Source organism: Melospiza georgiana, chromosome 2 (genome assembly GCF_028018845.1).
Source record: "Melospiza georgiana isolate bMelGeo1 chromosome 2, bMelGeo1.pri, whole genome shotgun sequence".
Lineage (NCBI taxonomy): Eukaryota > Metazoa > Chordata > Aves > Passeriformes > Passerellidae > Melospiza > Melospiza georgiana.
Genome location: NC_080431.1, coordinates 78,639,737 through 78,667,231, shown reverse-complemented (window position 1 = coordinate 78,667,231; position 27,495 = coordinate 78,639,737). Strand labels below are relative to the sequence as shown.

At 42.9% G+C, this 27,495-nt stretch overlaps 1 protein-coding gene across 2 annotated transcripts; it reads right to left on the bottom strand.

The window, feature by feature from the left end:
* Positions 1-284: 284 nt before the first annotated feature.
* Positions 285-27,495, bottom strand: FOXJ2 (forkhead box J2). Of its 2 annotated transcripts, none has more exons than XM_058018597.1 (11): positions 26,199-27,495; positions 11,306-11,658; positions 10,725-10,799; positions 8,731-8,799; positions 8,245-8,385; positions 7,633-7,828; positions 5,457-5,777; positions 4,962-5,063; positions 4,296-4,496; positions 3,470-3,568; positions 285-2,891 (listed from the first exon to the last, which is right to left on the bottom strand). In XM_058018597.1, exons 2-11 carry the CDS (start codon positions 11,636-11,638, stop codon positions 2,803-2,805), a joined length of 1,626 nt encoding a protein of 541 aa, XP_057874580.1. In that variant the 5' UTR covers positions 11,639-11,658; positions 26,199-27,495; the 3' UTR covers positions 285-2,802. The 2 variants fall into 2 exon arrangements, with proteins under 2 accessions (XP_057874580.1, XP_057874579.1); XM_058018596.1 differs by having other exon boundaries at positions 7,633-7,831; positions 26,199-27,494.

Below are 27,495 nucleotides of genomic sequence, written 5' to 3'. Positions count from 1 at the left end.
GAGAAAGGCCAACAAACAGTAAGACAAATAGACACTAAGCATTGGTAGAGTTTTCACTCTGCGATTCTGGTGAGCATGAATGGAAAGATTTCCAGATCTCACCGCCCTGAGAACAGCCAGCTGGAAGAACCTTCAGCTCTTAAAATCCTAAAAAGTCTCCATCTCAAGAACATCCATTTAGCCACGTCCACACCCAAATTCTAAGGTGGGAACCAAGCCATCCTGACAGGCGCCGCTGAAAGAAAAAAATCAATACTGGCACCAAAACAGTTAAACCATAAACATTCACTTTTTCTTTTTATTAAGAAAGCATGCACAAAAATAAACTCGTGAGACCACGCCCCTCTCTCCCTGACCACTGACACAAAGCACTGGGGGCCACATTGGGCTGGAGGGGCCTGCAGGACCCCTCTGTGGGCCAGGCTGGCCCCCCTGCCCTGCCTGCAGGCCGGTGCCAGCGCACCCGCAGAGCTCCACACCCACCCATCGATGTCTTACCACGCACTAACAACACACACTGATTTCAGGGGCAGAGGAACGAGGCTAATTTGCACACTGACCGGCATGTATTTACATATGCAAATGAGGCACAACTTAATACGCAAATGAGGCAAATATGCAAATGAGGAGCACTTGGATACGCAGAAGGAGCCATCTTGGTTTGGTTTGCTTCCGGTGGTGTTTTCAGACTTCCACAGGGCCGGCTCTCAGTAATGTCCACTGCAAAACACTTAACTGGCACCTGCCGTAAGTTGTCTCTTGTTGTTGCCGGTGCCACTTTCCACAGAAACCTATCACACTTGCTTCCAAAGCTGTATCATTCCCATCCTGAGGCAGCAGAGATAACAGCTGACTCCATGTTGAAGCTGTCTGGGATTCCTCATTTCTCTTGGAAATGCTCAATGACGAACTTCCCCCCCCCAAACTCACACTTAAACAAAACAAAAAAAATCCAAAAAAAAAAAAAAAAAAAATTCTCAAAAAAAAGGAAAAAAAAAAAAGAAAAAAATAAAAGTGCTGTTCCCCCTTTCCAATGTAATGAGACCCTGCTTCCCTGACAACAATCCAATTTCCAATTGGTTTATCCCTACAGCAAATTTAAAAAGCAGTGCTAGTTCCCCACCTTCCTGCAGTCAGAAGAGAGGTTATTACTTTACTCCTGTGCTCCAGGTCTGTCAAGAAGCCATGATAGTCTATTTCCACATTTGTTCCCTTCACTGGTAAATAGGGAATAAGGGCTGGGGGGAGGCTTTATAAAATATTAAGAAGAAACAAGAAGTTTGACAGAACGGAGCCATACGAGAAAAGAAGGGGAACACAGGACACAACTTTGGGGAGGAAGCACCTAAATGCTCACTCCCATTCCTGCATCTTTCCCACCTTCCTGATTTGCACATGCTGACAAAGCTCATCCTTCAGGATTTACACTAGGTTACATCATCTCCCCAGCTGAACTGCAAGGGGTCCAAGACACCTTCCTCCCTTTCATACTACACTCTTTGGTTGGTCAGTTCAAAACCCTGCCCTGATTCACCCTCTCTCCCCTAATGCCTCTCTTACAAAAACTGCTTGCAGGGGCTTCTCAGTCCCTGACCAGAGGGTTCAGCCCTTGGCCAGCAGCCCCCCAGTTCAGCCCCACTCTGCCCACCACAAGCCCATTCACCAAGTGGGAACCACTGACGGAGGATGTGCACCTACACAGCCAGACTCCTGTTGCTGGCACTCTCAGCCACAGGCAAGGACAGACTCCAAAGAAATATGAGGGGTGGAGGATCAAATAACAATTGGACAAATACTGATGAGAGTAAACTTCCAAATTTGCATATAAAAGGGAGAGCCTCACTACATATTTTGAAAAAGGGCTTGAAAGGGTGTGGGGTGAAATGAAAAGCTCTGGGGAACAGAATTTGCTGAATCACATGTGACACCCCTGACTGCTTCTTTTACCTGATGGGTATGTAGGCTTCACCTAGAGACTGCAAAAGGCAGTGTAGGAAATGGGTCAGGATTCCCTCAAAACCTCTCAGTCTTCACAGATGGGACCACATTCTGAAACCCAACTTCTCTGCTGAAACACCGTATCTGCTACATTCTCCTTTCTCCAAACTCAGGTCTGCCCTCCCAGCTCAGCTCAGCTCAGCTCTCCCTACCTCAGGGATTACCCTCTCTTTGTACTTGGGAACACCACTTATTTTCTTGCTGTTCCTGCTGGTGCAACAAGTTCACAGAGCTAAGATCACCCCTCCAGTGTCCCTTCAGCCCCCTGACCTTTACAACATTTATGAAACAACATAACTACAGGCTCCCAGGGTCCACTAGGCTCTCTCACTCCAGTAGCCAATACAACAGATTCACCGGCCACCTTGAAGGGAAAGAGGGATTGTTAAACGCAAAATAACGGAGGCAGAGAAAGATGCACTCGAGGATTCAGCCTTCCAAGGTCTTTTCATGGCACCAAGGACCCATCTTCCCGCCCTCCACAGGGCACTGCGCAACACGAAAGAGCCGATCCGATGCGTCTGAGGCCACCAGAGGAGGGGGAGGGCTGTGCTCAATTATTGGTAATAATAATAATAACAATAATAATAATAAACAAAAGAAGAAAAGAAGATAAAACAGGACGCAAGGAAGGATTATCTTCGGCAGCATCTTGCGGTGGCTTCTCTGGCGGAGATAGAGAATATATATCTATATACAGGCAAGGCAGGGAGGCTGGGGAGGGAGGTGCTGACACCATTGACCCCATGTCCCCCTCCCCTCCCACGTCCTTCAAAAAGGACGGGCTATCAAGTCTGTAACTTGCTAGGTGATTAAGTCCCAGTCGAAATCATCGGGGATTTCCTCATTGGCGCCTGGAGGAGGCCCTGGAGGCCGAGGGACCAGATGATGAGCTGAGCCAAAAACAAGAAAAAAGAAGAAAAAGGAAAGAGGATAGTTAGATTCTAAAACTACATGTTTCTTCACAGTGGGTCCTTGGGCAAAAGAAATCAAAAGTGATTTGGGCCTTCTCCTTTCCAACAGTCTAACAAGCAAGAACACTACAGGCATTAATCTCTGTCAGCATCTACCAGTGTGTGGGAATGTTCTGCTGTGAAATTCTCCAGCAGCTTCTACAGAAGTTACCTTTCAGCCTCCTTTACTTACCTCATAGCTGACTGCTGATAGAGCACCAATGACTTCATCAACAGAAGCTTCTCATGAAAAGCTAACTGTCTTTGAACAACTAACTGAGAGTAAGGCTAAGCTAGAAGACTGCTTATGTGAAGTGAAAGAAATCAGGCCTTTGAAATCCTAAACCTTCCCAGAGCTATAACACAGCCGTGAATGGAGGGTCCCTTGCAGTCCATGCTCCCTCTCTACCCATAGTGCTCCATTTGATTACTAAGTGCTTTGGGAGAAATGCACCAAGGGGTTGGGAATCAGTTCTTCAATATTCATTGGTGTAATATGCCTTAACATCACCCCTTACCTGGGCGATTATATCCTGGAGAGTCCTGGGTAGAAATCTGGTACATAGGAGATGGCCCGGAGAAGAGATGGGGAGGCTGGGGCTGACCATAGGAATTCACTGTGAAAGGAAATGAATTAAGAAAACAAAAAAAACAAGTGTTAATGTTCAGGTCAGAAGTCTTGGCCCTGACTGGAGGGCAGCTCAGCCACAGAGCAACTCACTCAGACCCACAGGATACTGAGGAGATGTTCAGCTGTTGAGTCCTAACTCCAAGCTATAGCTTGGTCAGGGATCTTGTTCTTGAAACCAGCAGGAGTTTCTATATTATTGTAAGAGAAGAAAATTTTCATCCAGAAACACCACAAGCTGGCTCAATATCATCCACTTAGTTCAGTATTAGATTACACACACCATTACAGTTCTATCAGGACCACCATATCCCCTCCTCAGAATGTATCCCCTTCTCCTCTGTACAGTATTTCTCCAACAAGGGTGCAAGAGCTTTTTCTTTTACTGTTCCTGCCATCTGGAATAGCAAACTCTCTATCTTGCCATTCCTCTCTGTTTGTCACCTAAAAAAAACACCTCTTCTCCTCTTCCAGGTTTGCCTTTTAAATATATTCCTGCCTGGAGATTGCCTGTCAATAGCATGCATCACATAACAGCAGTCTGTCCAGACCAGGGGTATCAGACATCTCAGTTCTTTAAAGCCAGAGAAGGCTGAGTTCCTATGAACAGCTCTGAGCTGCTCAGTGCTGCATTGCCTGGTAAGGCTGCAAGTCATTTAGGATACTCACAGAATTGGGCCTTCATTTGCTTGTCATTTTAGTCTCCTCCTAATTACCTTGGTTCATGGATTGCTCCTGTTTGCCACTGTTCAGGGCACAAGAATCAGAGATTCGAGGGGGCTGCTGTGGGCCAACCAGATGAGGGAGCTGACCAGTCTGGGTAAGGAAGTGATTAAGGGAGTCACAGAGGTTGGCAATATGGTGTTGATCCAGCGTCCAGTTCTTCCGCTCAGCCTGGCGCAAACTCTCCATGAGCTCTGCAGGGGACAGAGGAGAGTGTCAAAGACAGCAGTCACACTATGATCTTCCCTGCAAAGAATTTGTCTTCTGTCCCTAAATCCTACCTCCTCCTCACAAACCAAACTTGATTGTTTCAAATCTGTCGCCACACTCCTGAAAAGCTCCACATCTAAGATACTGTCACACTGACTCGGGTAGGGCAAAGAAAAGTTGGAAGGAAAAAGCTCAGTAAGCTTTCTGACATCCTTTCATGACTTAATTCTCCCTGCTCCAAATCCTGCAGTGTTCATTCAAGCACTTCAGGATCTTTAACAGAACCCATGAAGAAGGACACCTCTTTTTAAAAATGAGGTGAATCGCTGAGAAATCCAGGCACTTGCCACAGTTACACTGAAAAATAGATCCCTGCACAGCACTTGCATGTTCTAGACTACAGCCCTAGTCACTGAGTCACTAGCCTTAGTCACTAGGCCAACACTGACCTGAGAATTGGGAGTGCTCAATGCTAGACCAGTTCAGCCGGTTTACCATCTTGAAGCTTTCCTTCAGGGAATCAATGTTGGAGCACCAATCAGGGGGAAACGCTGGAATGAAACAGGGACAAGATTAATACAACACAGGTCACCCTTCCTCTCCACCCCTATAAAGACTGGCCCCTCTTCACCAATGAGCCGGATGCTACAGCAGCTAGAAATCCTCTCCCCCTTGAAAACCAGGGGCGGTATCTCCTTTTTCACTAAGGCCCTGATTTTATGCTGCATCCCTTAACAGAATCCCAAACCCAGGGTGATATATCCTCCATTCTCCAGGTAAGAAAGCAATTTCCTTCTCAGATTTCAAGCCTATCTGACTTTCCCCCATTTTCTACACACAAGTAGGCACTACTTAGGGAACGCTCACTTGTGGGATTTCTGTTTGGGGGCTGCTCCTCACTGCTCCCTTTTCCCCATCCGTGCTTTCCATCACCCCTGACTCACCAAAGCCAGCGTTGTTGATTGAAGCCTGTGACTGCTGCTGCTGCTGGTGTGGCTGCTGCTGTGGGTGGGAGTGTGGGTGATGCTGTTGATGCTGGTGGTAACCTCCATGCTGCATCGGGGGCGGGTGCATGGACATCACTGGCGGAGGGCCATAACCTTCACCACCCTGCTGCTTCCCTCCTTGGGATGGGCAACCCTCTGGGGTTGGAGTGTGGAGTGGGGGAGCAGCACCCACTGAGGAGGGGCCTTGCTGCTGCTGCTGCTGGTACATGTAGTAATTGTGGTTGGAGGGCTGCATGTCACCAAGGAGTGAAGAGAAACCTGCCGAGTAAATGAAAGAGGAAGGAGCTTTAAGAGACCCTGCATCAGACCTCTGCTTACATTATCCAGCTCTAATTTCACACTGCTCATCCTGCTATTCATGAAGCTTTAGGAGCGCCCTCTACAGGCTGCCAGCAACCATCACCTGTGCAGTTACGCCCTTGCTGTGCTCCAGACACAAAACAAAACGCTCTACAACAAAGACCCACAAGGATTTTAGTACAGCGTTAGGCACTTAAGTTCCTCCCTGGATTTTTTCCTAGACTTACCAAAGTAACCCAACCTCTCCTGAAATGTCAAGCACATGTTGTTTTCCTATAAATGACCATTAAGCATACTTAAACAGTACAACATTTAGGAAATTGGTAATTTAATGCATCTGACTTGCTTGTTTCCAAAGACTCCCTTCAGTTCCCTTCTTACAAGCAGCTTGGTCAGGAATCTTCACAATTTTTCTCACATTGATCATAAGAGGTCATAAAAGACTGCTTTTGTACAAAGAGCACACTGCACACACCAGGGCTCCTTTATTACTTTCATTCCTCCTGACTCACTGGGTGCGTCATTTCTATCCTGTATTCCAGACAACCCCTACACGTGAGAGCATCAGGTATTTTCCATCTTTCCCCAACACCAGGAGCTCAGCATATCTCTTACACCTGCTTCCCCTGTCCATTCTCCCCATACACTGGGGAACCTCTGTGGAAAACCAGTCAGGGGCACTGCATGCCATTAACCTGAGCTACTCGCTTCTTCCTTTGAGTACCTTTACTTGACCATCTGCAAGCAAGCCTCACATTTTCACTAGGTTGAACATCAACCCTTCGAGTATCCTACTACTGTCCTAGGGGAAAAGGATGAATACTGCCATTCTGACTCAAAAGTTGCCAACAAAATTTTTTCAAAAACTGCAAGTTTTCCTACACTGTCATGCAGCCTACAGCTTGGAGGGGAAAAGCCAGCAGCTGCTAACTTTGTAAAATCAGAGGAACACACCAAGCCAAGGTTCTTCTCTACATTTTTCTAGCTTGCTCATACTACAACACCTCACACAACAGTCTCCTACTAGGAGTGCCAGCATCATGAAAGCAGTGGAAGTATATACATTTTTATTTCACTGAAGCTTCAAGTTCAGGAGGCCCTTTCTGGAGTGACAAACTTTGCCTGCACTGTGTGATGGCTGATAGCACAGGCAAAAAGCTCATGTAACAACATAATCCTTTTTACATCAGATGAATATTTAGAATAGTGTTTAAAGGCAGAAAGAGCTTTAAGTTTTTCTGAAGTATTTTCCATGGACATCTCATCCCTGAAGTGATTCTGCCCTCTTCTGGCTGCTTATTCACTCCCAGAAATGCAAGATATGAATGGAGTTGGAGGCCCTCTCTTCTCTGCTCTAAATCCACAAAGCTCAATTCTCCAAGGCCTTGTACAATCCTACTTTTAACAGATCTGAGCAATGATGATTTTCCACTCTCCTTCTGAGAAACTCCAGATGCAACAATCCCCTCCCTCTTACGGTTTCTAGCCTGACAGACTGTGAATGTTTCTCTGACATGCTTTTCTTCAGGACTTCATTTTTCCCAGCTTCTGCCATTTTAGTATTTGCATTTGTATCAACACACGGCATTTTTAAATCATTGTGCTTTTTTATTCTGAGAGAACTAGGGGGAGCAATGCATAAAAGGACGTGCAGATTTCTTATCAGCTCCTGGCAGAAGTAATTACAGCATGCCAAAGAAGGAAAGTCTGTTTGCACAGGCTCCTAAACGAGGAAAGATCTGAGAGATGCCAAATGGACAAGACTGTGTGGGCAGATACCTGCCCACCCCACATGACGCATGTAGTTACTCACCGTGCTGAGAGGAAGATGATTTCTCCAGCATGGATTTGTAGAGATTTCGGAAGGACCAGCTAAGGTCCTGGAAGTTGATCTCAGAGTAGGAGAACTTGAAGTCATGGTTGGCACTGTACAGCGGAGGTGGCACATCGGCCCCTTCACGGCCCTGCCCCCCTGCTACAGTGGAGGCAACATCCACAGGCCCTGCACCCTGCTAAGGGAGGCAGAAAAAAGGCCTTCAGTCTGTACTAGGATTGTCAGCTTGAGACAGAGATCAGACTAGATACACATAGAACATGCACTGATATCCCATATCACTTAGCTCATCTTCCAACAAATCTTCCCAAGCGCCATTTTCTTGAGGAACACCAACCACAGAACAATGGCTCCAGCCTTTTCTTCAGTTAATACCATTATGCCTTTATCCTTATCCCCATCCAACCCTTTGCTAAAATTCACTTCCTCCTTATTTTCTATCTCTGCAATTTCAGCTCCTTCCCTTCTTTTTATTTTTGCCTCCATATCACAATTTTCACAATTCCCTCTCCTCACCACTTCGCTTTTCCATTCATGCACCCCTCCTACTCTCCTTTTCCTCCCACTTCTATCCTTTTCCCCACAGCTCACCTGACTGTAGTTAGCAATGGGGGTGGTGCTCTGGATCGACATCTGAGGGGTGGCCTCAGGTGGCAAAGAGGCTTCTGTGCTGACTGGAACAGCCCCTCGGGGGCTTTTACTTGCCTCTTGCTCTGGGGAGTCTTGGGGTATCTGTGGATGGGGAAGAGAGAGAGAAGGAAAGGAGCAGAAATCAAAAACAGATGGAGAAGTGAAACTGCAGATGGGAAGCCAGCTCCCCCGCTGTAGAAGTTCATGGCTTAAAAAAGAGGAGGACTGGGCCTTAGTCACTGAAAAGTCAGGATAAAGGCCTTCAGACAAGATTAACTTTGCTACTGAATAGCTGCAACAACAGGCAATCAACAGGACATACATACTAGTTCAGTCCTGGCCTTTGTCTGCCCATCTATACACCCTGACCCCAAAACATTATCATGGTCTGGTGCTGGAAGGGAATTCCCAGCCCACTCCACGCTGTGGGGAAAGAAAAACACTCACGTCATCATCTGGAGGATGCCGCCTCTTGCGAGATATATCTGGACATGTATCTATTGTCCAGTAAGAGCCCTGGAAAGAAAACCCATGGGTGAATGAATGATGAAATCACAGAGCTTCCTGAAGTAGGGGGCTGCTGACTCAAGACATGCAGCACCAACTAAACATTAGGACCACAAGGACCATCCTCTAGAACCTCACACAACTGAGACTCAGGTGTTGCCAAGAGATTCCTTTCTTGCACTGGGTTGCTTTGAACTATGAGGAATAATGCTACTGGTGGAAGGCAGAATCTTCTACTTTCCATCACTCTTGAGACAGGACACAAAAGGATGGTTTGATCCAAGCTGAGTGAACTCTTTTAGGCCTGCACACTCCTTTCAGTGGCTTCCTCACAATCTGAATTTATGATTAACTCATGAGAACCAACTCAACGCTGGTATTTGGCAGAGACAGCCAGAAGGATTGCTCTTTTTTCATGATTGTGAGACTACACTTCAAGCATCCACAGAAGACCCGTGATGGCTAAGAAAAAAACCACTGTTAAGAACTTAAACAAATTATGTACAGAGAGGTCTGTTTTAGCTTGGACAAGAAAAAGCTAAGGGGATCAAACCACTGCCTTCAACTGTGTAAGCATATTATAAAAGACAGAATCAAGTTCTTCTCAAAAATGTACAGCACAAGAAGAGGCAAAAAATACAAGTTGCAGCAAGGGAAAGTACAGTCAGATATAAACAAAACTTTCTTCACAATCATGGTGGTGCAGAACTAGAACAAATGCCCAGTTTTGCTATCTCTATCCCTGGAGATATTAAAAATTTGACAGATCTCATCAGCTTAATGTTATTGTTCCTGTCTGGGAGAGGATAGGGGTACATGTCAACCCCTAGACCTCCCTTTCAATGTAAAACAGCGTATAATTATGAGTGTTGTCTTCTGACTAAGTATTAAAAGAACTCTAAAGTGGATTTAGCTTGTTTTAACCTCCCATCAAGATCTGAATAATCTGAATAAGCATCAAGCACAAGTTTTCATTATAAACCCAGCCCAACATGCCAATGAACACCAGCAAACATATACACTTAAGTCAGTCAGGATTTCCTGGAATAAGCTACATAATTAATGGTATTTTTGAGCTGTGATCCTCAAAGATCTACTATTTCCACTTATAGGTGCCAACTGAGCACCACACAGTCCTTTAAATATAACCTGAAACAAAGGCCTGAGCAAATTGTCCTTTCTTGCAACTTTAGGATGAGGGGGAAGAGACAATCTTTGTGTCTAAATACACAGCTTCGTACCCCTACCATCTCCTCCTGCTTGTTTGGTTGTAGGTTTTTTCAGAAGATAATATCTGCATGCCAAGATGCCAAGTCTTGGTTTTGCTAGCAATTCCCCTTTACAATCTATGTGTACTATCACAGCTTTCCTTAGTTAGCCAACATATTCCTGAATTCTTGAGTTTTACTCGTAAATAATTTCTACAGATTTAAACTATGTGATGATGACACATTTTTCCAATACCAAATACTTTGCAATCTATATAGGCAGCAATTCTGCTCTCATTTCCATGGATCCTGCCTCCATGAAATCCATGATGTCACATCACAGTCCTACTGTTCACCAGCAGCCGCTATGCTCTCTCATAGCAGAACAAGTTGGACTATACTCACATTTTGCACACAAAGATAAAGAAGAAAAAGAAACAAAATTAATAAAGTACATTCAATCACACTTTTGACTTCTGCCTGTATCTTTAAAGTCAACTGAAGATCACAGATAAGAAAAATAATTACTAAAACCCTTACAGTTCCTTTAGAGGTTCCCTTTAAGTAAATGCTTCTGTAGCCAAAGGACTGCAGTAAATCTTACTACTGCTTCCATTTTTGCCTACACTTTAGGTTTCAAATTCCAACCATGAGTTAGAAAGGGCAACCCCAGCTTATTTCCCTGCAGTTTTAAATTGCTTGCCCAGGAGCATGCAGATTTCTTACCTTCCCAGGATCATCTCTTGGTCGAGGCACCTTTCGAAAACATTTATTCAGAGAGAGGTTATGACGAATAGAGTTCTGATAAGAGAGTAAGAGATACAGGTAAGTGCTACAACAAAAACACACAGTCTTCTGAGTATGTGCTGGAGCAGAGAAAATAGGATGGTACCAAAAAGCCAAAGCTCACTACATATTGCTGGAATGGGGCAGAACAGAAGCTGTGGAAAGGGACTGATTAAAATGGTTAATATGGGGCTGAACCACCTCTACACCTATAGAAGGTGCAACGAAAATAGCATCAGTGTGATGCAGAGGATGGTAGTGATGTGTGCTTTGTGGGGGATTTTTTTGTTTTCCTTGGTTGGTGGTGGTGGGTTTTGTGGGCACTCCTTTTTAGTGGACCATCACATATGTTCAACAAAATTCTCAGAGAAAATGGAACTGCTGGCTCTGCATTTTCTCCAGTTGGTCAACTTAGTTCTCCATCAGTCTTATTTTAATCAGTGAAGCTATTCTGCATAGAATCAACAAAGTAAGCCTTATAATTAGGCAAAAAAGGGTACTTCAGTGATGCAAGCCCTCACCTTCCAACCAATACCAGCATTTTTGTAGTAGGGAAAGTTGTCGCAGATCCAACGGTAGATCTCACTAAGCGTCATCTTCTTGGCAGGTGATGAGTTGATGGCATACGTGATCAAAGTGGCATAGCTGTAACGTGGCTTCCCATCTTGGTGCACTGCTGCCTCATCCTTACTCAGTGTGGCATTGGGATCTGTTGGGGAGCCTGGGGGACACTTTCGGGCAGACCCTGGAGGTCCTGCTTGTGAGGAACCCCCTAATTTTTCAATAGTAGCCCTTAAAGTAAGCTGTGGGAGCCAGTCTATGGAAGTGAGGCTGCTTTCCAGATCAGAGGCCATGCTGCTGGAAGCAGGAATATCTGTGAGGAGAAAGGAGAGGAAAGGAAACCCTTGAGACACAAACAAGGGGAAGCCTAAGAACAGAAACATCCATTTGCCTTCTTCTCCTGCTATCACAAATACCTGTATGAAGATCATCCTACTTTATTTATCTTACTCACAGCTAGCCAGCACCACTCCAAGAGGCCCATGACTGTGCCTCAGGGAGGACCATCCGTACTGAGGGCAGCTGGGACAGTGCTTTTCCACACTGATGGTAACATTGCTAGGGCAGGCTTACCCCAGGGCACTGCTCCCAGGTAAAAAGCCAAGCTCTGTTTAAGGGAAGCAGAGCCCTTTCAGCAGGTATATCACATTCACTCCTTTACTACATAATCCATATAACCTTGGTACTCTTCACCAAGATTATGTGTGATCCAGTAAGTTTACGGTGTCAGGTAAGAGGAAAATCATAGCTAAAAGGGAATATTCATTCATGCCACACACAAACCACAATTTAATTAGATCATCTGCAAAGTCAGGACTATCTTAATTTGAGGGGAAATTAATTTCTCTCTGAGGCCTAGCCTCTCTTTTTGCATTAGGTGACATTATAATGAATCCTATTCCTTAGAGCTAGGATTACATATCTCATTTTAAAACACCAAGATCATGCATAATACTATATATAGATAATTACATCTACCATGTCAAGTTGGAACAGACTATATTAAGCTCATAATAGTTAAAGCTTTGCCTGCCATAACCAGTTTTTCCTAAAAAAATATATAGATATATATTTAAATCCTGCTTAATTCACACTATAGCAGGCAAGTATTTTCTCCAATTCTGAGACACAGAAAAAACTTACTTGTCTGAAATCACACAAGTTTGCTGCAGGAAAAGACTCAGAATGTTTTCTCTCATAAACATTATATACTTCCCCTCAGAAAAATAAACCACACCTGGCTAGCAGTTGTATACAAAGTATTTTATAAGAAGAAAACATTTTGCAGCATGAACTTGTATGAACTTGCACCCTTAGCACACTAAGTTTTCTGTAGTCTGTTGCAGTAGACAGGCAGCAGAAAGTCTGTCATTCCTACTCACAACTGGCTGCATTACTATACTGGGAGCAATCCCTTGAAGTCTGGACTGAGGGAGCTAAGTTTCCAAGGCCATAACTTGCACTGCTCTTTGCATAAAGAGAAGAAACGTGTCTTGAAGGCATGCAAATTCTATACCTTTAATTTCTGAAATTAGTCATTCCAGAAGATTAAATAGTACTTTCTTTGAGCATGCTGGAGCATAGACAAGGCAAACACACAAACACACTTATGTCTGTATAGCAAATTAAACACTTGCATACATGTAAGAGAGAAGAGACTGACACGAACACACTCTGCTTAGGAAAGATTCGTCAGCAGACACCTCCCACTGAGTGCATCACTCAGATGAGTGGATCAGATGAGACAGGGAGACACCCATCTGCATGAATACCAATTAGATACTCGTTCTAAAAATAGGCATTTGACAATAACACAGTGTGGATGCACAGATCCAGAGACAGATGCACCCAGCATTTTGACACTGAAGCTACCCATTCTTCCCCCACACCCATATGCATTCTACCTTTCACTTCTGCACTCCAGAGCTCTCACAGCACCAAAGCAATGAAGTCCACACTCCAACGCATTCATATGCGCTAAACCTTTCATTTCCATGCATGTGCTCACCACACCTCTTAGGGCTCAAACACCTACACAATACCCCAGCAAAATCCATCCCTCAGCCCCCACAGGCAGTGGCTTCACAGCCCTGGCCTCAGGAAACACGTCCTAATTGCACAGCTAACACCATCACTCACTCTTAGGCACCCAGACTGAGAAGCACAATTGCAGCACCACAGTGTCTATGGTGAGTGGAAACATTTTTATGTCTGGGGAGGAAAGGAAAAGCCCATCAGCTACCAACTTACCCATCCACTCATCTGCCACACTCTCACTTGGGACAGGCATTACTACCTGCTGCACAGCTAATTGATCCAAGCTGCAAAAGGCTTTCCACTATCCAGCCCCTCAAGTTGAGCGTTATTGAATAACTCGTTTTGACTGATTTAATCTAGTATCAAACATTTGAAATTTACACAAATTTAAAAAAAAAATAGCAGGACTATTCTTTTGTGAATAATACAAGGGAAAAGCAAAAATATATTTTTATCCAGTTGGGACGGACAGACCAATCAAAACACAGCTACATTTACATGGTAACTTCACAGGTAAAGCCCTCATTAAAAGTAGTACCCCACCTGGAAGAAAACAAACATGAACTAAATGTTAAGTTGAATGTTTCATTTTGTAAGTGTCTCATATAAATTTTAAGTTCTATGGTGCAAGCAGAAAAAAAACCACTGCTTCTTGTTAAACCATTATGAAATATCAGTTGCATTAACAATACAACTCCAAAGTAAAATAAACACAAATTTATCTGTCCCACCCCCTCCCCCCTTTTTGCTTTTTAAAGACAAGCAGAGAAATCAAGAAAATTAGGTTATAAAAGCATATGGCAGATTAAGATACCAATCTGAAACACCAGAAATTCAAGAAACAGAAGAAAGCACTGTTGTTTTCACAGAGCTTCAGGTTTGCCCAGGTTATGTCAGTAGAGCATCTGGGATGATTGGCTATGCAGTAAAATGTAAGGCTGATATGCAACATCCCCATCATCAAATACACAAGCTTTTGTGCATTTATATAAAATACACTCGTCAGGGAGACAAGCAAAATTAGAATTGGGTCAAATTACACCCACACTAAGAAATTTAGTATTTTCATTCCTTGGTTTATAAAAATCTTTGACAAGAAAACAAAATCCAAAAATCTTAAAAAAAAACCACAAAAAAAAAAAAAAAAAAAAAAAAAAAAACAAAAAAAAAACACCACAAAAAAACCCCCAAAACCCCAAACTAACACACTTTTCAGTAAAACACAGCAGCTTTTTAAGAAGATAAGAAGATATACACTAGACAGTAATTTAGGACAGAAAGCAAAGAGTCAGACCAAACAGCAATCACATGGGAAATTTCAAAGCCGTGGAATAAGACCTTTTTTTCCAAGTTTGCACTTGATCATGTTACTGGATTTGCTGGCAATATGGGATCTGTAATAATTGAGCATAGTCAAACACTACGTAAGGTGGCAATTCCAGAACACTTTATCAGGGCAACAATAATTTAGTGTAATTGGCTACTAAATGATTTAAAAGAATATTTGCTATGCAGTAAGTATTACTGTTAATTTATGTTGCATTTCTCATTCACCTGACCCAAGTATTTGGTGCATCAGCTTGACACTACTAAATGGCATGATAAAACAAGACTGCAGCCAAACCAGAGCAGCTGATCATTCTTCCAACTTTCCTTTCCCAGCTTATTGCCTGGCAAATCTTTTGAACTCTTCTCTTATGATCCCACTCAAACAAAGAAAAAACCAGTAATAAGCAAGAAGCACATGGAACTGAAATCAAGGGTGCTTTAAAAATCCTACCACATTAGCAAGTCAGAATTAATTTTCAAGAAGTAAAAAGAAAGTTGAAGACCAGAATTCACAATGTCCCACTTTACAAGGTAAATGCTATCTGTTTATGTATTTGGCTGAATTTAAAAAGCAAGGTTAGAGTAGCCAAGGTCATAACCACCATCAAGAGCTGGAAGGCGACAGCAGAGTCTTCATTTCTCAAGCACTAAACAGTTACAGTACAATCCCAAGTCAGGTCAGAGAGATGCAAAAAGTCGAGCCAAGCATGGATCCTGAACTACAGTTAAACAGACAAGAATCTATCCAATGCATAAGAAAAATGTATTAAAGAAAACTCCTGCATTGAATACCTTTTAGTAACCACTAATTCACTTCAGACTAGACCTACAGCTTGCTGGGAAAACTGCTGCCTTACTTTGAATCTTTGCAAGTAGCAAGTGGAAGCTCCTGCTGCAAATGCAAGCCAGGCTCCTGTTGATAGGACAGTAAGGGCCATCCCTTAGCAGTGCTGAAGAAATCTGTACTTTGCTACTCTGCAAATGCTCACTCTAAGTCAGTCAGATGTTACCCAGGATCACTGCTACTTGCCCATCAGGACAGAAAAACACATGAAATGTGGGGAACAACACACTAAGGGTCCCACTGAGCACAGAGTTAATAGACATTTATAGCTTGAAGCATTCTCTAAGGCTGGATTCAAGGGCTGGTCAGGCAGAATCAGTTGGGACTCAAATGGGGAGCCATACAATGCAGCGCACTGCCTACAGAAGATGCCTATTCTAGAATAAATCTGTACATTTACATTTTGATGTGTTTACTTTCACTGTTGCTTTATTTGCTAGTATTTTGATCCAACAAAACACTATGACAAAAAGATTTAAAGGAGACTCAAGTTTCTCAACATGAACTTTGAGAGAACAAACTCAGACAGACCACCAAGCAATGACAGACATTGCTGCAGAGCACCTATGAATAGGTGACCACTTGAATTTCAGTGCCTGAAACACAGATCCAGTGATCTAACTAACAATATCCATCTAATATACTCAGAGATACCCCTAGTCACTAAGGTATTTAGCAGATTTAAAAACTGTCCAAAAAAAAGACTATTTGACTACAACCTTTCTGAAATAATGTCACATTGTGAGGAGTAAAAGTAAAACATGCATGAAGAAATGAGGAGCCTCTACTTTGGTGAAGAAAAGGCAGTTCTAATGGACTTGTGTAAATTACACACTCAAAAAACTCTGTGTCCTCATCCAGTACAAGAAGGGGGAAATAATCAATTTAGCTGAGTCTAGAAGGAAGAGAAATTTGCCATTTTAAGATATGTACTTTCCCTCATAAAGAAGGTGGTGTGAACTAAGATGGCGGGACTAAAACACTTCAAAATCCGATCTTCGCTAAACAAACATTCTCACAGAAATACTTGTTTCATGTAAGAAATAAGAAAAGAGGATACTGATTATCAGCCCAGACTGAAATTGCTATCCCTCGTTTTGGTAACTCCTTGTGAGAAGCCTTCAGGAAATGTTTACATTTCTGGAATCAAATGAAGGAAGAGAGGCTGGTGGGTATTTCATAAAACGAAACTTAACCTGGAAGGAATGATAGGTGTCATGTTACTGACAAAAGAAAGGCATTTCAGTTTGACAGCAGCCTTCTGCCTTCAGTGCCCTATGAAAGGAGGAAAACCCATCCCTGGGGGCAAGGAGGTAAGAGAAATTCTCATACCCTAGAACCACGCTTCCCTTTTAGGGGAACAGTAGAACAAGCCAAAAAATGTTTTCCCAATTACAGGCTTGCAGATATGGTAACAGGAGGCACATGGTTCTCACTAGTCATGAGCCACAAAGGGAAAAGGGATCCAACCAAAGGAAGCCGCTGTCACCTAGGAGCACACGGCGTGCTATTGCCTGTGAGCGTCACAGTGTGCACCTGTCCACGCGTCGGGTCCTGCCTGCACAGCCCCGCTCAGAACTGCTGTGGGTGCACGACTGCACAGCTCTGAATGCTCAGGGTGCTGCTTCATGGAACACAGGCAGTACTGGGACTGTGGTATCCTGAATGGAAAATCTGCTCCAAGTCACACAAAACACTGAGATGGTACTGAAAATTACCAGTTTGAGGAAGATGAAAACTTTTAGGCCATGTATAGCTTAATATAAATTACTCGACTAATTGTTTTGTTGTAATGAAACTGTTATACAGATATGATTTTCCTTTAATGAATAGAAATCTCAACAAAATAAGGTTCATATTAAGTCTCAAAGAAAAATAAAAAGAAAAATTTGTTTTCACTGTCATTACAGTTTAGATAAATATCATTATAGCACATTTATCATAGGACCTTTCAATTCCCTCCATTTTGTGAAAGGTACACAAGCAGGCTATAAATTTCTATTTTGAATTTAGTAAATGAACAGCACTGACTCTGCAGGCATTTTTGGTACTAATGAAACATGAAGTCTTGTGAGAACTATAAAGTCACCCAAACCCTCATGTTGGAAGTGCATCAGGATTCAATTCCAAAGGCAATTATGTCCTAGCTTTGTTTGAAACTGACAAATGGTATAGTTTACAAAACCTGACCTGCTTATTTAAACTTATCAACAGATGGCATTATAGCCAAAGCCTGAAATATGCTCATGTCAAGAGAAGCAGTATCTTTATGGGCATAACAGGCTAAGATTGAGCATAGCTAGGGCCTTGCCAGATTTTAATAAGACAAACTAATCAAATGTTTTGGTTGTCTGCTATATAAACATACAGGGAAAAAAAGCATTGAGAAATACTACACAAACATTGCAGACACTCCTAAGACAGTCTGAAAATATGTGCTCAAAGTTAGGACCAGTTTGTTTATTTATGATGCTGTGTAAGGTAAAGTGGGGAATATGTAACACCTGTCAAAAGAAACAGTAAATGGTACTGAGAATACTGGTATACATAAAATACTTTTGAGCTGGAAATTATTTCCTTTGTAATAAGACTACTAGAAAAGATTTATTCTAATAATAAGCCAAATGTCCCATGACAACCTTCCCAATAACAGATTTGAAGTAAAAAGTAAACCAAGCACTTTGAAGAAGTGCAATGAAAATACATCACCCCAGCAGAAGTGTCTCTGCAGCATCCCTCCACCCTCGGTACCATACGCAATATTTCACCAATGGAAGTAGCAGCTGTAATTCCAAGCATATGCCAAGGCAGGAGAGAAATCTCTGACATTTGCTTTAAGAATATTAACGGAACAATTACTCTTACACTGAGAAAGGTAGAGGGAACTGGTTTTGGAATAAGTCAAGTTTATGAGCACATATCTGAAATGAAATTTTCCCTGGGAAACGGGGAAGTCTCTGGTAGAGAAATGGTAGGTAAGAGCAGGTATTTCCCCCAGCCTTTTGAGAGGCCCCAAGCTGAAGGATTTCAATTTTACCTGCCTATCAGAATCACATCCAGTAACAAACCTGCAGCAGAGGATATGTAAACACTGATTTAATATCCAGATTGTTTCTGAAATTAGAGACAACATCAGAAGTAGATCAGCATGTGCACTATCTTGCTCAGAAGATCTGCACAGCATTGCAGACATATATAGAGACACAGGTTAAAAGAATGTAACATGCTTATAAATGAAAACTGTATTCTTATTCACATTAAAAAATGGGTCTCTCAGGGAAAAATTACTGTTAGCCTTGCATTTTAATGACAGCAATAGTGAAAGGCTCCTATGGTAGAGAAAGGAACATCAGCCACACACAGGGAAAATAAAAATCTGACTGCAAGTGGTCAGAACTTGTTCACCAAAGGCTGAACCACTGAAAACAAAATAGTCAATATGAACTCTGCAACAGTTGCTGAAACAAACCACAACCCACTCGTGGAAACGGGTATCAAGCAGTAGCAAGAACTCGGTACTGAATTCATAGGAAAAAAGGAAATCGGTATCAAGTGCAGATTAGTTGAATGCCACGTGCCCAAAATGTACACAGAGCACATGCTCCCAGGGTTGAGATTACCAAAGCACTGCAGAGAAGCCTGTTAAAAAGGAGTCTGAGAGCAAAGCACAGCTGAAATTGAAGTTGGAGAATGATCAGAAGAATCAAATAATACTGTGTGAGGCTCATAAATTAAGTCTCAACCACTGTTTTAACATAATTCCTTTTTACTATTCTGTTAGCTGTTATTCTCAAACTGACAGAACTCTCTTTCAGTAGACAAAACACCTGACAATCCCTGCCTGGCTCACAACTCAAAAAGATTTGTACCACTCTTGAAATTCAAGAGGATTCAGAACCACACTACCACAGAAGACACACAATTAATGGTTTCTTTTTACTTAAAACACTAGTACTGCTGCTTGGCATCCTACTCACTAAATGCTCCATTTTGTGTATCACCCAGAAACTAAATCTTCTGTTCGTCTCCTTACAGACACTGAAAGAAGTCCCTTTCTTCTACACAGATGCTTGCCACAGTTGTCACCTTGCAGCTGCAAGTAAATATTATTCTGATCTAACCTTGAACATTCCAGTCTTCAAGATGTTGTGTCTTTGTTTATAACAGTCTTTTTTTTTTTTTTGCTCTTTATTGCTTTTGCAATCATGCTTCTTCACAAAAGGAGCCAGGGAGAGTGGGGTACATACAGTAAGACGAGTACATTTGAGTATCAGTTAGACCTTTGAATAATTTTCAAAAATGCAAATAATGGCTATTTGCATATTTGAAAACTGCTAATTGCAAATATGCAATTAACAGTGGGACCCAATGATCTTAGAGGCCTTTTCCAACCTTAATGATTCTAGGGTTTTATGAAATAAGTACTTTCCAGTATGTTTGGCCTCTATTGGCTGGCAATATTCCCGTGTGTATCAAGGTATGAGTCAGCTGAGGAAGAATGCAAAGAGATGTTCACGCAAAAAATGGAAAAGCACAATGTCATGCTTGTGTTGCTGGGACAGCAAAGGACAATGCAGTAAGGGACAGCGACAGATAGGGGAGAAACAGAAATGTGAAGGCCCCTTAGAGTGAGCACAACAAGCTGGAACCTTATGTGGTGGATGATAGCCAAAGCACTGGCTTGTCAAGGAGGAGATGGCAACGTGTTGAGAAAACATGCCAGGAGGACAGCCTCAGCAATTGTGAAGCTAACAAGACGAAAAGGTAACACGGTTCTCAGAGGCCAACAAGAACAGCTCACACTGACAGAGATGGGAAATGAAGGAGGAAGCACAAGGGTTACCCAAAGAGACTCAAAGAAGCAGCAAAAAATTCAAGCCATGAACAGGAATATGAGTCCTACACTGTATGTTCAGAGCAAGAACATGTTATAGAGGCCCAGCTGTGGAAGCTTGCAGCAGAGGAAGGCAGGAAACAAAGGCAAATCTCAAAGGAGCTTTCTCAAGTTCCACACTGGCCTCAGGGGTCTTAAACTTGCAGCAATTAATTAAAAAATATGTTAAGGTAGTATGCACGGCTGCATCATTTAATATCCCTGGCATGAAGGAGGTAAAGAAAAGCAAAGAGAGGATACTAGAAGTGGGTCATTGTGTCTAAGTTGTGACAAAAAAAATATGGAGGGAAGTAAACAACTTAGTGCAGAGGCTACTGAATGAATGACTGGAATAGTCAGGAGGGAAACCAGGAAAATACTGTCACAAAAGTCAAGGGAGGACAAGATTTCAAGACTGGGCATGATCAAGTGTCAAAAACAGCAGGGAAGCCAAGAAGGATGAAGATGGAATAGAGACCCTGAGACTTGGCCAAGAAAAGGTCATTAGAGATCTCAGGAGAAGCTTCAAGGGAGTGAGAATATCTACACTGAAGTCACCTTATAAAACAGTTCTAGACTACACACAATCATACAGAATCTTTCAAATTTGGAGTGACTGGTCCTTCAATGAAACAAAAACGCACTGGGGCTTCTACTGTTTCCCAATGCCAAAAAAAAAGGGCATATAGAGGTTTTAAGTTCAATATCACATTGTAATTAAGGCAATCAGCAGCAAGAGCAGAAAGCCATTAGAAAGTGGTTTTCATCCTTATACTTTGGAACCCTTATAAAGGATCAATAACCTATTCCAGGATAAACGGGAAGTCATGCATGGAGAAGCATGCAGCCCAAGGTCAGCCAGCAAAGGAACAGCACAATTCAGCAGAGAACGTTGCTCTCCCAAAACCCAGACCAGTTCTCTACAGTCAAACCTTGTCTGCATTGTTCAGGTAGAGATAAAAAGAATTTCAGATATAACTATTTTACCAGCTTGTTTAATTTTCTCTGCAAGTTCCTGATGGGGAGGGAGAATTTGTCTTGGTTTTACTTAACAATAGTTTTTTTAGGGGAAACTGAGAATTCAGGAACTTTGCTCTTAATTTGTGACCACAAAGTGTTCAGATTCTTTCTCAATTATTCAGATTTGAACTTTTAACAGTAATTACAGATTTCTGCTATAATCAGCCACAGTCTTCACAGAGCAGAGAGCATAAACAAAATTTGAATTGCTAATGGTAAAAAACAAAAAAGCAAATATTTTTTTCCTCGAGGTATAAAAGCTCTCACTCATCATCGCACCCTGTCCCTCATTACTCAGTCTCTCTTATACATAAAAAAGGCCAAAAAAAGAACACACATTCCCTTGGTTCTTGATTTCACATCAAATAAACTGACCAGCTCAGAAAGATGAGGAATGAGGTACTGGGCCTTGCACAAAATGCTCAGCCCAGCTCTGAAAACCAAGATCCTCAACTGCTAGAGGGAACCAGAGAATGTAATAGAAGGGGGTTTTATTCCGACTAACCAAAATGCAGCAATTCCTGAGGAAGGAGAGGGGCCAGAAGAGAAGAGAGGGTGGGAGAATGAAATTGAGTTGGACTATGGAGACCAAGTGCCATTCCCCAGGCAAGCAGAACTGCTTATTTTCAGCGGTTAAAAAAAGAAGTTTCTTGAGATAACCTCAGACAAAAAGTCCTACATGTCCACAGGCATATAATCTAACAAAAGGCAACCAGGAACAAGTCAAAAGGCAGGTGTAGAAGTAAGACCAGAGCCTGTGAGATGCAGTAAGGCTCCTGCCACTGAAGAATCTTAGTGAGAAGATGAGGGATGCTTCCTTGATGAAGAGAAAAGCAGCATTTAGGCTTCTAGGACCATAGGACAGAATGCCAAAGGGACCAAAAGAGAGAAGAGATGCAAGGAGCAGGAACAACTGAGAGGAGGAGTGGGTGTAGGAGGAAATGAGAATCAAGAAGTAGGCAGGCTGGAAACATGCTGGGCCTTAAAGGTGCAGGAGAGGAACATGAGTGCCACATGATGCTATGGAGCCCAGATATTCAGGAAAGGTCAGGCACTACCAAAACCTCTGCTGGCTACCTTTAAATCTGTGCTGCCTACCTAAGGAAGTATCAGGTTCATAGTAGGAAGCCTGGTCAGGTCAAAACAGATGGATAAAACAACAATCTAGTCCAAATCTTGGCAAAGCATCACAGGATATAGCATTAAATTGGTCTTAAAGTTGGCTGTGAGATCTCCAAATTTTGAAACATTCACAGTATTTTGCATTTGCACTTCAAACTTAAGATGAAAATTTGCAATTAATTAATTGCGAAAACATACTGCTGCATGCTTGCTCTCTCTCAGTAATACACATACACAGACAGCCTTTAAAAAGTGAAAAACGTGAGTTCAGGGCAGAAATATGTTACAGATTTTGATGTTCATCATATATCCCTTAGAAGGAAGAAGGAAACAAAACCAGCAAAACAGATAGCAAGTAGCAATACTGCCTCCTACAAAGGCAATAAGCATTTGGAGGTTGAACACATCAACTGGATATTCTTGCTAAAATAACATGTGCAACTGCCAACAATACAGCAAATTAAAGGCTTTTCTTTAGGCCTCAGAGTTAACACAACTGGAGAGTTCAAACATGCCAGCTATCACATTAGGCTGCCCATCAATCAAGGGGCCACTCATCTTCTCTAATACACCTCCCAGACCAAAAACAGTATCCTTCAAAGTTTCAGTTCTGAAGCATCGCCTGGAAACAGATTCTGCAAATGGAGTGCTACAAAAACATAGAAGGTTCTGCATGAAAATCACTGGTTACTCTTCTACCCAAGGTTGGGAGAAGCAAATGGAAAAATGAGTCCAGAAGCATTTTTCATTTTTTCGTTGCTAATAACTGAGATTCAATTCCTGTCTGACAGCTGTGTAAAATGAGATAATCAGCTCAGTCCCGCTCTTGAGGGACAGCTGTCCATATCACAGTTGCCATTAACCACTCCTCCTTTCTGACATTTGAAGTAAATGGCCAAAGATCCAAACTGGGATGAAGATGGAATCTCCCACTACATGAAGGTCAGCCGAAGTTTAGGGAAAGAGGTGGTAACCTGTACCTCTGTGGTAAGAATAAATTTCTTCAGAGACACCAACATTCTGCTGTATTTTTAGAGGGGGGAAAAAAACTCAGCAAAAAAACCCAAACCAGAAGGACTACAGTAGTCACAACCCTCTCTTGGACTGAAAGCTTAGATACCAACTCCTCAAACTGCTTCCTTCTTTTATTCCAACTTTTTGGACTCCTTATTCTATCCTAGAAACTTGCCTACAAAGCCACACTTCAAGATAAAACCCAAAAAGTTATAGAACACAGACTAAAACAGTATTACAACCTCATGATCTTTCAGTAACATAATCCTTTTCCCATAACTCTTTAGACTGTCTCGTTTCATTTTGCTTAAGGGCTTGACCTGAGAAATGCCACTGTCAGTTCTCAGAGGGGAGCTGAGTGCCCACAGGACACTCTGACTGCTTCCACTTATAAAGTCAACTTTTGGAAGCATGAAAGTCCAGATTTAAATTTACAAACCCATATACACACAACTAAGTGTCCTTTTCCCCAAATGCAGAAGACTTCATTGCTTATGCTGAAGCCAACTCTACGTTCCTAGGCATCTACAAGAATTAGGTTGCTTATGAAGGTACATTAATGTGGTTTTTAAAGTCTAATTTTAGGTGGTCAGGTTTAACATTCTTAATGTAAACTCTTATAGACATAACACTTCCATTTAAGCGTGTCTGTGTAGTACCCTGCACTTTCATGAAGATAAATAATACTCTCCCTTTTTCTTGCATAGATACTTTTGTATAAAATAAATGGTGCAGAGCAGCTGCAGTATTCCATCTCAGAGGAAGCTGCATTTTCACCTGTGATAAACATTTGATGTGAATACCATGATCATTTTGAAAAGCTGTGCTCACGAAAAATTAGTCCCTAAAATTTATGAGTATGTCTCAGCTTTTGTATAGCTGTGTTTTAGATTATGAGATCTTTTGAGCAGAGATTGTCTTAATTTGGTGTCCAAGTCAGCACTGAATGCCTTGTCAGCAATTAACAAATAAATTACCATTAGTCTATAGCATACCACTTCCAGTCTTTTGTGTCTGTAAAGAACATTTAAAGCTCAGGCAGCAAATACAGAATCTTTATCATTAATGGAAGAAAAAAAATGTTTCATATGCAGAAAGGTAATTGTGGAAGAGCAGAATTTTGTTAAGTCTGGTGTATATATTCTGTAAAGTGCCCTGGCATCCATCAGAGGCAAAAGCACTTGAAAAATGTCAAGTCATGACTGTGAGGAAGGGGGCAGCGTGAGGTAAATTAACCTCACAAGCACGAAAAGTCAGTTTATCCCCTTGAATGTACAAAGGCCAAAATGCCTCAGTTATCTCTTCCCTTGTGCTAGATAACACAGCTCTACTCAAAACAGGCTGATTGCATAACTATAGGGCAACAGGTAGGAGGGCATCTAACAGTACCCCCAGAACATATGCAGGCTTGGTGGTTCAGCCCTCCCTTAGAAAGAGTCACCTTCTGAAGCTGACAAAATTCTCTGCCAAAATGGGGAATCACTTTGGCATCTTTTGTCTGATCTTGCGAGCACATTACACCAAGGAGTTCCTTCTTCAGGGACTCCCTGTTTAACCATTGCTCTCCAAAAGGGCTCTCTGTCCTGGCCATTTGATCTTGGATTTCCTCACTGCTATCTCACTAGAAACAGTAATACCTCATGTGAGACATCCAAGATTCTTCTGCTCCTGGATTCTGCTTTGGCTTTATTTGAGACGACATCTCCCTCAGACTTGATTCCTCAGGAAATCACTACGCTGGTGTCAGAATACTCATTTGCGGCTGGGAATTAACTGCCTCATTTACAAAAAGCAGCAGCTTGGTTCACGCAGCACTAGCACTAGGATTCACATTCCTAGCCCCTGAATGCAGCATAAAACACAGATGAAGACTGGTGGCAACCGAACGGCTTCTTTTGGCTTTCAGAGCAGGTTCCACCAGCACTGTCACAGCTTTCATTCCCAAGCCCCTGAGCACCACAGGACCCACTCCCAAGGGCACTCTTTCCAGAATTCACCCCACAGTCCCTCAGGTACATTAGGACATGCATCTCAGGGTATTTGCATGGGGATCTGTAGGTTCAGACCCCAAGCACAGTGAGGTCTGCACCGCACAATGATTTTATTCCCACAGTTACAAGCATAGTAGGACCCACATGGAGAACTGACACTCCACCCCATGGCTGCATCCTTGGACCCTGGCACTACAAATCACTGCTCCTTGTCTCCTCAAAGCTTTTTTTGGCCACTATTATCATTCTCAATGACCCCTAAATGACAGAAATTAATTCACACCAGTGATAATTAAGGCTGAGTCTAGGATGAATAAACCAGGGAAAGAAAGTAGAAGGGAAAGGGCAGAGAGGCTTCTTACAATTATATCGGGCTAAGGTCTCCCATAAGCTAAATAGTGAGGGAAAGAATCAGGTCAATTCATTTAGCTCCATAAGGCAGCAAAATGAATGAGACTGAGAAGACACACAGAAAAAGAAGGTGGGGAGAGGTCCAGAAACAGAAAGAGCTAAAAGATTAAAAGCATGCAGATACCGTGAGAGAAGAAAAGACACAGAAAACAAGGACAGAAGGCGAGAGAAGACAGCTAGGAATAGAGAGGTGATATAATGTGGTCACTCACTCTGTCTGGAAGATTTTCTGGAGGGAGGTGGATAATCTTCAGTGCTGGTTGTTGGGGTGCTGCCCTTCACACTCCTTCTCTGAGACCCATACTCAGACCGTTGCTGTCAGCTATTTCAAGGGCTTCTTCAAAAAATATTTCGAGGGCGAAAGGATTGTGGATGAAATCAGGATCTTGAGTATTAAAACAATCTGCTAGGGGATTGTCAGTCCCCTAAAACTGCTGGTTTTATCCCGGGATGGAGATCCTCTCTCCCTTTTGGCAGCTAACTACTAAAGGGGTGTTCCCCGGGAAACAGCCTTTACACTGATGGTCAGATTATTTCAGAAATCAATTTCCCCAATCTGCCTACCTAGAAATCTCTTTTCTCTAGGTACACCTTGCCCGTAAGGGAAAAAAAAATCTCTTTCTCTAAAACAATTCTTGCTATCTCGGTGGATATTATCAGTGAAATCTGCCTTTTCCTCTCCCTGTAACTAGGAGGTGTGTCCTCTCTCCTTGCACGGGGTATTTGAAGAAAACCCTCTTGGGATTAGGGGATGAGGGATCTTCCTTGGGATGAAGGAAGATGAAATCAGTATTGGAAATTACCTTTATCTCCAGTTAACAGCAACTGGAAAAGGAAAGACTAGCTAAATCTCTCTCTGCTTTCTCTCCCTTGTTTTGCTCTATCACCTGCCGAGCAGATGTAAATAATTAAAATTACTAGGTAAGTATCAGAAGCTCCTACTTATTTCTGTCTTGGGAACTGCCTCTCCTGGGCATACAGGATTTCCTCTGTAAAGACACTCACTACTACCTGATCTGGGGAAGGGCTATCTGCTCTGCTTGAGCAAAGACTTTCCTCAGCAGCAGGAGGGAGTCGGCAGTAAAGGTTATTCTCACAGTCCTCAGGAACTGGGGTCTGAGGACACCTCTCCCTGTAACAAGTATCGGAGGAGCTCCAGAAAGCTCTGTTCCACAGCGAGAAAGAGCAGACCTGCTTCTAGATAGTTACTAGGGCTGGCTGCCGGGGGCCTGCGCACACCCTTGGCTGGTTAGTGGGGAAGGGGGCAAGTGTTAAGCTCCCTCACCAGCTGCGGGGAAGGGGCCTGGCAGGGGGGGGCGCCGGGGTGTCCCCACACCGGGCGCGGGGCTGCCTAACGGGGCTGCGGACGGGGCGGGGGGCGGCGGCCTGGCTCTCTCCCCCACCCCGGCAGGCTACGGGGGTGTCCCCCCACCCCGGCCGCTGTCCCTGGCTTCCCCCCAGGCCCCAGCTCCTCCTGCCCGGGCTCGGCTACCACGGGAGGCCGCGGCG